This window comes from Pyrus communis, chromosome 6 (assembly GCF_963583255.1).
Source record: "Pyrus communis chromosome 6, drPyrComm1.1, whole genome shotgun sequence".
In the NCBI taxonomy this organism is placed as follows: domain Eukaryota; kingdom Viridiplantae; phylum Streptophyta; class Magnoliopsida; order Rosales; family Rosaceae; genus Pyrus; species Pyrus communis.
The window spans coordinates 3,352,191-3,362,119 of record NC_084808.1 but is presented as its reverse complement, the minus strand read 5'-3'; the positions used below and the strand labels follow the sequence as shown (position 1 = coordinate 3,362,119).

Below are 9,929 nucleotides of genomic sequence, written 5' to 3'. Positions count from 1 at the left end.
TTGAAGAATGAATCAACGCTTATTGGTTTGTGTCCGTAGCCAAACATCGCTATAAATGTTACACCATCTGCCAAAAAGAATATATCTGATAAAAAGAAGAGAAACGATAACCTCACAATGGTTATCCCCCACTACTACACAAACAAGACAACAGCCCTGATGAAACCAGCTAGGCAATGCACCTATAGACAACACTCTCTTGTGACCCATAAGAAACGCATAGTTACAAAGACGATGAACGGAAATTTACATCACATGGGGCCGGCCACAAAATTACACAACTTTTCTTTCAAAATACAACCTTCTATACCAAATATTGGTCTAGATGTGAATTGTGATAGAATTTAATAGTAAAAACCGGGCTTCGCATTCCATTCTTATCCACCTCAAATCAAACATGAATTAACTTACTTTTGTCAATTTCATCGGTAGCCGCCATATGGCTGCTGAGGATAACCACCAGCGCCCATCATGGGGTTATAACCACTAGGCATGTTTGAACCAGGAGGTAATCCGGTTTGCCCTTGCATCCCCATGCCCATATTCATTCCCATTCCCATGTTCGTCCCCATACCCATGGGTTGATTCGTGCCACCATAGCCCCCCATGCCCATACCACCACCTGGACCACGGCCCATACCCATACCCATGCCCGGACCAGGACCCATCCCCACGCCCATACCCGAACCCACCATTGCGTTTGGTGGCGCCCTAAGAACACTTGCACCTGCACGGCCAATTCCAGAACCAGATCCCATGGCTTTACCCATGTTAATAGTAGATGTTGCAGGAGTTGACGGCTGCTTCTCCATCCTCTTTTCCTTCCGATTAATGGAATCAAAATCAATTCCAATATCATTCAATGGGTTAATTTTAGCTGCAAATGAAAAAACAAAACAAAAGCTGTTATAAAACACACAAAAAACATAGATAGTTAATAAACAAGTTGAAGAAGAGACGTAGCCCTCACCTCCAGATATATTTAAATTAACTAGGCCTCTGCTGAGCGTATCAGCCCAAACTGCTGACTTAGTTTCAAACTTGCTGTCTTTAGGTGGTTGAGCAACTATAGCAAGTGCCCCTGTTGAAGATGACAGTGGTTGCTGGGAACCCATTGAGGTGTTTGGCCCTGTTTGTGAAAAAACGTTGCCCAGAACATCACTGTTATGTTGCGAACCTCGTCCAGATGGAGCTTGATGAGCGGCCTGTGAAGCTACTGAACCGACAGAACCTTGTTGTGGATGGAAGTTCCCACCACTAAGCTGTGCAGCCGGTCCATTATGAGCATGAGGAGGCATGTAACCTCCCTGTTGTGAAAAGAAGTTTCCGCCGTTGGGAGCTGAAAATCCACCTTGTTGTGAAATGATATTTCCATTGTTAAACTGTGCAGTAGGTCCTGTTGGAGTTTGAGGAGCTCCATGTAAAGTGATGGGAGCTGTAGGCCCTTCCTGTGATGGAAAACCCCCACCACTGTGTTGTCCAGCAAATCCAGTTTGATTATGAGGGACTATAGATCCTGGCTGTGCATGAAAATTTCCATACATATTAGTACTTGGCTGTGGATGCTGACCTGTTGGACCTGAAAAGGATTGCTGTGAAGGTCCAGTAGGTGGCAGAATATCAGCGAGAATATCCATGTTGTTGTGTTCAGTAGAGAGCTCTTGAGACACAAATTGCGAGTTTGTTGGAGTCTGAACACTGGAAACACCAGATAAAGAATAACTTGCAGCAGAAAATGAATCCCCAAAGGGAAAGTTGGAAGCTGTATCTACACTCTGGTTCATGGTTGGTGTGAAAGAGTCTGTGGACGTGGAAGTGTGTGGCTGAGGTTGGACTGCCTCACTGGAAGGTAGAGCTTTGAAAGGGGAGTCACCGAATGGATCTTCAAATGACTGCATTGAAGGAGAACACTTTTAATCCAAGAAGCAGCATGTCACTGGAGAAATTATTTTAATAGCAAAAAATGCCTACCTGATTCATAACATTAGACGCTGATGGAGTTGCTGCAAATGTGGTTGCAGAACTAGAGTTTACAAGGGGATCAGCTTCAAATGTAGCAGTAGAAGATGTAGTCGGTACAATGGCCAATGCATTTGAAGAGAATGAGTCAGAAAGGGAACCTAGTAAGTCCATCTCAACATTGTTTGATGTAGCCGGGGCTGCTTGGACAGCTGGGGCAGCTTGGGCAGCTGAAGCAGCTGGGGCAGCTGTTAAAAGAAAGACAATGTGAGTTTCTCATAGTGCTGCATTTCAATCACAAACATAAACGTAACTAAAATCTCACAGCTAGTCCGTGAAAGGTCAAAGAACATTATATCAAAACAACCTGCTTGCAAAAGGTTACCAAGATAGTAAATGATCTTTTTTCCAGGATAACAACATATAAGAAATGATCTGGTTTTATACTCAGGAGCATAAACTAACATACGAAAAAATACACTGTTACATGAGACCTTTGTTCTCTGTATCAACAGGGTGTACATAGAAACCTATACTACCTTCCACTCAACAGTATTAGGATATTAAGGACAACCAGTACAAGTTGCAGCTCAGACATACTAGCTCATAAAAGGATGCTAAAACCCTACTTAATATTAAACGAAGAGGAGGCTGTCGACAATAATTTGACAATGCCCAATAATGCCCAATGTTACCACCGCCACTGCACTCACCCTAAGTTAATAACCATAATGTCTCCACAACTACTATAACATATCATTATACCACAAAGTATTATGTCATTAGCTCCACCACCTCCGCAGCTCCTGCTGATTATAAGACATCTCATGCGCATTTTGTTCATTTAATGAAAATTAACTAAACAAAGGGAACGTGCAAATTTTCCCATGTATAACAGAAACTGCGGGCATCAAGGAATGCAAAAAAAGAATAGATAGATATGAAACGGGTTTCTTCAAGATTATTATCTAGGAGAACAAAGATTACTATATGAATCATAATGAAATAGAAAAAAGAACAGCATGGAACTGGTCAACCAGTCAATTAACAATTGTGCAAATGTGCTTCACAGATTAAAATTATGTTAGATAAATATCAACTTATTGTATGTGAGTGACATAGACGGTCATCAATCAAGATCAATGTATTAAAAGGCGGAGCCGTAGGCGAGGCGTTCCATGGATGCCCCCACCTAGGCGTGAGGCAAAGCCTCACCGGACCCAAATAACTTGATATATATTGCATATATAATCATATATAGTATAATGCTTTGTAAAACAAATATAATTATAAATAAGCCAAAGATAATATCTTCTGCTTCATTATTAAGTGTAGTTGTACTTGGAAATTATGTCATATAGTCTTAAAATGTTGTAATTATTTATTTTATTGTACGCAATTATAGTGAACTTCAAGAGAAATAAGGCTGAGTGGCCACAATTATAGGGAGTTTCAAAGGAAATAAAGGCAGAATGTCGCAATTAAAGGCAATTCAAAAGGAAATAAAGGCTAAGTGGAGCTATTATAGGGAATTTAAAATGAAATAAAGAATGAGTGGAGCAATTATTATAAGGAATTTAAAGGAAATAATGGCTGAGTGGAGTAGTTATAGGAAATTTCAAGAGAAATAAATCTTGGCTAATCAAAATGGTAGGTGGCAGAATCTGAATGGGCAATAATTAATAAAAAACAAAAAAAATAAAAAAGAGTTAGAGTTAGACTTTGCCACTAGGATTTGGAGAGAGAAACTTTCCCTCCTTCTCTGAAACTAGAACGGCACACAGAGGAATGGTAGAAACAGAGGAACAGCAGAAATAGACCTGGATTTGGAAAGAAAAAACGCCCAACTGAACGCCTGGGCTCACCTCGGCGACGCCTTATGCCTACCCCCACAAAACAGAGGCAAAAACCCAGCAGCCCCACCTCCAAGGGCGCCTAGGCGCGCCCCGAGGCTAGTTTTTTAAAACACTGTTCAAGATCAAGCTTTGGGCCATGTACAGCCAATGTTTTCACATTTCACTTGCTTGACCATCTTCAACAACCAATTAAAATGCAAGCACATCAAATCCGTTCAGAGAATCAACCATCTCCAGTGACTTAGGAGTTAGGAACATTAGTAGTGTGTATTCATACCACATGCTTTAGCCCAATGATACTCATCGACACTGAGCAAACAATGACTTAGGACAGCATCGCATGGCTGAAATAAGGGCTTTTAGGAGGATTATTTAAAATGAAAAGGAGTATTAGAGTTTAGGGTTTACAAGGCTTTGGATGGAAAAAAATTAGTGTTTTGTTTGGGAATTTTATGACCTGGGAAAGGTCAAGGGAAGTGAACAGAGTATAGGAAATAGTAACCAAGAATAAAACTTTTGACTTGGATTGTAGGGTTTCCAACAGTAGGTTGAATTAGGGTTTCAAGAATAGGGTACTTAGCATTTTAAGGGGGTTGATCATGGTGTTAAACACTCAACAGGTAACTAAACGAGGAGAAAAAGATTCAATAAGCATAACCACACCCACTTCCAATGAATTATGTAATAACAAAAATCCTCCCAACTTCAAAAACCTCAGAAATGCAAATAAACCCTCACTAATAGCTTACTAATGAAAGATGCATTCTTATCAGAAAACAAAAAGAAAAGCAGTCAGGCAATCGGAATCAGACAACTTAACCTGATTGCTTCCCCCTAGTCAAACAATCAACATAAAAGAAAGTACCAAAGAATTCACACAAAAGAAACTATAAAAGAGTAGGGTTTAGTAGCAGATGTCCCATGTCACTTGAATGGGGCCAATCAAATACACCGGTCCTGACATGTGCAACAAACAACTCACAATAAAGAATGTTTGAGTTATACTCATTAAATACACATTTATAGCACATTCTTCAGCAGTTTGTACTGGGATAAAGCATAAACATGCATACAGGACTTACTAACCTGAAACCAAACCAAATGTATTGCCTGAAACAGAACCACGTGGATCAAATTCATCTGAAGGCTCCACTTCCTGCTTTGCAGGTGATGCAGAAGCAACACGAACACTGGTCGCTTGGCTTGGATTATTGCTTGAAGGTGGAGAAGAAGCTCTAGGAGCAGAAGCTGCTGGAGTTTCACCACCCCTGTAATCAAGAAATATTAGCTGAGCTAACACTTAAAATAGGAAGAAAAAAAAAATGAGTGAATCAAATTCTTTATTTCAGACAAATTCATACCTTTCATTGTGAACAGGGCTTTGAGATTCACTTACAACCTCCTCATAACTAGGAGGAGCCCCAATGTTTTGTTCAGAATATTTCCTACTTAGCCTGCCAAAAATGAATAATATTGTTATTGGGAATTGGCAATGTTCTGGAATGCTCTGATGAAATTACCATATATTACTAATCATTACTTTGTTTTTATTACCGAAGTCTTTAATATTTCTTCATATGAGGCATATGTGTATACATATACAGATCTATATACCCATAAAAAAAACAACCAACATGTTCAACTTAAAGATCTTTAAAATTTTAATATTTGGATTTAATCATATGTTCATGTCCAATGTATAGGAGCCACAGACCCAAGAATATATTTCAAGCACATGTCCACTAAAGAGTTACCTTCCACCCTGAGATTGGTCATCAGTTTTAGCACCACTAACACTACAATGAGGATACATAAATAATAAACAATGAATTTCCCATTTAGGTTAAGTAATAAGCAATGTTCTAAAAGGAGCTAGGCGCTATTCAGGGTGACGGGTAGAGGCCTAGTGCCTAGGGGCCTAGGTGGTTTTTTTTTTTTAATATTTAAATTAAATTAAATTTATTATGACATATAAATAAAGGTCTACTTATAATACATAATCGTATTGGGAAACATAAATTGCAACATAAAAGTGATATACAAATTATAAAGTACTTGAACATATTCAGAACATGGGGAACATGCATATAATGTGTTTCATCCAAGTATCCAACAAGCCCCTTACAACTTATTTAAACATAAAATGCAAAATGTAAGTTATCTAATTTCTATTTGAAAGAGAGTTCCAACCCTAACCAATTTTCTTAAAAAAAAATTTAAAGCTAAAAAAGTCACAAAACTGCCAGCCCACCTAGACCCAACTAGACTTGCCTAGTCGGGCTAGACGGGGGCCTAGCCTAGGTGCCCTTTATTACTTTTTAAATGCCTAGGCATTAATCGGGGCGGTGGCCAGCCGCCTAGCTCCTTGACCAGGACTTTTAGAACACTAGTAGTAAGCAAACGATCAAGACTACAGCCTCAACTGTACAAATATTTAAAAAATAAAAAATAAAAAATAAAACATAAAACATAAAAAAAAAAACGCATCCAAAAAATTTTGGCATGTACAAATATGCACTTCCACTTTTGACGCATTAATATGGAAAAGTTATCTTTGGTACTTTATTTCGTGCTGAAAACATATATTTTAACAGTAATATTCTCTAAAGTGGAACCATCACAAAAATGAATAAATTAAATAAAATAAAAACAAGAGAATATAATTGTTACATAACAAATCTGCCTTCTCAATGTTCAAGAAAATAGCTAAGTTGACTTCCTCAAAATAGAGTACAAGATAACCTAAACAAAATACATGCCACCAAGAAAATCAAAATGGTTCTTCATCACATACTAGTAATGATTCAAAATTATCAACAGAAAAAGATCATTACCGAGAGGAATATTGACCATCATCATCAATTGAACGCTCCCTCTCTCTATCAGAGCTTCTACTTCTAGAGCCATGAGGGTAATCATCAACACTTCGACTTCTTCCTCGATAATCATCATCCCTGGAACCTTCTCTCCCATTGCGTTCATCATATTCTCTGCCATAACGATCTCCATCACGACTGTACCGGTCATCATCCCTATCGCCCCATTCTCGTTCCCTCCCATAGCCATTCCTATCTTCATCCCTGCCTCCATAGCGGCCTTCGTAACGATCATCGTCATATTTGTCACCATATCCTCCTAGACTTGAATGGGAACCAGGCCTATACATTCCACCTGTCGATGATGTATTACGAAACCTGTTGGATATACAAATCAGTCAGAAACCCCTTTCATTAGAACTTCCTGTAAAGGATGAACCAGTATAGTTTTACAACATTACTCCTTTTACTTTGCTTATACATATAGATCTACAAAAAATACTACTTTTCTCTCTTACACCTAGCTCTAGAATCCAAAGTGGTGAAACACTAAAAAATCATTGTTTGAAATGTTACTGCCACTACTCAAATAACAGTTAATACTGTAAAGCAATAAAGAAACTTCAAGACTTCGGAAATTAAACATTTTAAAAAATAGAGTGAAGATACATTTTTTGATCCTAATGGCATGGGATGCTTATATAAAAACTAACATTAAAATAAGAAAAAAAGAATTCAAGAAATGTAAAAGGTAGATATCAAAACAAAGCCCCTTCTGAGAGAATTCTTACTTGTCCCTGTTAGCAGCTGCTTTCTGTCTAACCTCAATTATCCTTTCTTTGTCATTGACAAGAGCCACAAGACTCAGAGACTTCTTTCTGACATTACTTCCCTGATCCCTTCCACTGGAATCAATGTATTGAAAATCGGATAATGTCTGTTTCAGGAAAAAAGTACTGGTTTAGTAAGCTCGATAAACAAGTCGATGGGTAATCCAATGGGGTTGCCCAAGTGGCGTGCGGTGGGTAAAAGGGTTATTATTAAGACATGCCAAGGGTTCCATCCCTTCCCAATACTCCAAAACAACTATTTCATGTCTTTGCGATTATCAGAAAAATGAATGATGATATGAATCTTGGAAACAAAGGGCAGTAGTTACCGATATTTGATACGCATGCTCCCTGATATCATCGATGACACGGTCTGACCCATGACCCACCATGTATTCCAAGACAATTAAAGCCTGATTTTAAGCACAAATATTATATGAACAACATGTCAACACAGAAGTAAACAAACCTCACCATAGTACAAGATGCATGTGAAAGCTAAAAAAAAAAAAATTTAAAAAAAAATACAGTGACGGTGATAATAGGAGATACCCATACATTACATGGAGATGGAAGTGGACAGGAGAGGGAGCGAGACTAAGAGACAGACACAGACACATAGATAGAACGCAAAAGAGAGAGAATCCTAAACAATGTGTATCTGCTGCAAATAACTACAACAAAGTACATAGAGATGACAAACCTTGTAAACATGCCTCCAGTTCTTTCCAGTATCACTTAGCCGCTTCCAAATGATGGGCATGATTATCTGGTATTCATGACTGCACAATTGGTCGGGAATGAATTTCTTTTGAAGATAATAATTGATACAAAGAAACCATAAAAAGAAACTGTCAAACTTACTAGTTTCGGGTTGCCAGTGCAATGTCGGCAAGAAGTGATCCATGAGGACCCCAGGGCTCATTACTAGTAGCATCAAGAACCTAAATAGGAGAGAGAGTGGTGTGAGTTGATGAGAGTGAGCGTGAGAGAGAGAGAAATGGACTACACCTGAGGCAGTTATGTTGATTAACCAACCTACTTTTGCAGAGCTAACAAAAAAGAAAACTACCTTCTGTTCTATTCCAGGAACTTTCAGCACTTTCTTGTTCACCTCTCTCTTTCTGCAAGAACGCAACAAACAACAGCAGTTTAGCGTTTTGGCTACAAAACATACGGGAAAAGTATTTTTTTTATCAACATGGTAAAAAAAAAATTCAGAATTCGTAATGATGTACCAAAAAAGATCACATATTAACAAGTACATAGGAAGATTATTATCAAAGCACTACAAAATTGAGAAAAACACGTAGCAATCAACTTAAAGTGATGAACACGATTTAAGACTTACATGTCCCTAACAGTTTGATCAAAGACTTTCTTCATCGTAGCACGATTTCCGAATCAATAGTAATAAACAACAGCAGCAAATCTGCGATCCAATTAAACGAATACCGCCTCTTAGGGACCTTGACCTGCACGAAGCATTAATTCAGTTCAAAGAAGACAAGGATCATCAAAAATTTCTGGACCTAATAACAGAATGTACCCCAGATCAATCAAATTGAAACCCAAATTTTCATCGAATACAGAAATGGTTGGCAAATTTGAATCAATGTTATACGTTGCAAATTAACAAACATATATATATTGAAAACCCAAATAATAATTTGACCCATAAAAAAACTATTAATTGGGAAAAAAATCGAATTTGAAATCAAATTTACAAATAAGCAGAGCTGAATCAAAGCAAATATGAACAGAGGGAACGAATTAGATCTGAAACAGAGAAAAATCAAGAAAATTAAGGAGAACCAGATCTAACTGGGAGGAAACCTACCTGATCCAATTGAAGCGATTATTGGGTCCCCAAAAAAATGGTGAAAAAAGAATAAGAAATGGATCTGGTACACATAAAGGGAGGTGAAGGAGGAGGATCAGATAGAGAGAGAGTAAGAGAGAGAGGGAGAGGGAGAGAGAGAGAGGAGAGAGGAGAGCTCCTGAATTCCCTGAGCTGTTTTTTTGGTAATTGTTTTTCTTCTTTGAACAAGACAATTAAAAATAAAAATATTTTTGAAGAGTTTTGGCTTTTGGCTTTGGCTTTTGGATTTTGGCTTTGGCTTTTGGATTTTTAGGTTTTTTGTGTTAATGATTTGCTATTGGCATTAAAACAAATTCATTTTGTATTCTAAACTTTTTATAATTAAAAATAAAAATAAACTGGTAAAAAAATGTAGAATGAAATTTTTAAAAAACTAAATAATTCCTTTCCTGTTTTAAACAATTATAAAAAGGAGAAAGTCGATATTTATATTTTAAACTACACAAAGAAGGTGGACATAAATTAAGTGTTTTAAAAATTCTCTTTTATTTTTTTTTTTTTATCTACCGTGGTTATTAACCACTTATTGTAAATTACTTTTATTTTCTCTCGTATATATAAATTAATCCATATTGATAGGAATTAT

The 9,929-nt window shown here is 37.5% G+C and overlaps 1 protein-coding gene across 3 annotated transcripts; it reads right to left on the bottom strand.

Moving 5' to 3' along the window:
• LOC137737097 (clathrin interactor EPSIN 2-like) lies at positions 1 to 9,528 on the bottom strand. 3 transcript variants are annotated; one of them, XM_068476465.1, is made up of 14 exons: positions 9,302 to 9,528; positions 8,813 to 8,936; positions 8,534 to 8,585; positions 8,326 to 8,405; positions 8,165 to 8,243; positions 7,791 to 7,874; positions 7,423 to 7,568; positions 6,650 to 7,009; positions 5,570 to 5,611; positions 5,177 to 5,269; positions 4,902 to 5,083; positions 1,972 to 2,189; positions 971 to 1,892; positions 1 to 877 (listed from the first exon to the last, which is right to left on the bottom strand). In XM_068476465.1, the coding sequence occupies exons 2-14, from the start codon at positions 8,845 to 8,847 to the stop codon at positions 423 to 425; spliced, it is 2,748 nt and encodes a 915-aa protein (XP_068332566.1). In that variant the 5' UTR covers positions 8,848 to 8,936; positions 9,302 to 9,528; the 3' UTR covers positions 1 to 422. The 3 variants fall into 3 exon arrangements, with proteins under 3 accessions (XP_068332566.1, XP_068332564.1, XP_068332565.1); XM_068476463.1 differs by lacking the exon at positions 5,570 to 5,611 and having other exon boundaries at positions 1,972 to 2,207; positions 9,302 to 9,527; XM_068476464.1 differs by lacking the exon at positions 5,570 to 5,611 and having other exon boundaries at positions 9,302 to 9,527.
• Positions 9,529 to 9,929: the final 401 nt, after the last annotated feature.

Bases quoted from the DNA above. Each gene is read 5' to 3' on its own strand.
- LOC137737097 (XM_068476465.1), bottom strand. From the start codon at position 8,847: ATGAAGAAAGTCTTTGATCAAACTGTTAGGGACAT. The intron at 8,406-8,533 runs GTAGTTTTCTTT...TCTCCTATTTAG, and splicing joins TTCCTGGAATAGAACAGAAG to GTTCTTGATGCTACTAGTAA. The intron at 1,893-1,971 runs GTAGGCATTTTT...CCTTCAATGCAG, and splicing joins CGTCTAATGTTATGAATCAG to TCATTTGAAGATCCATTCGG.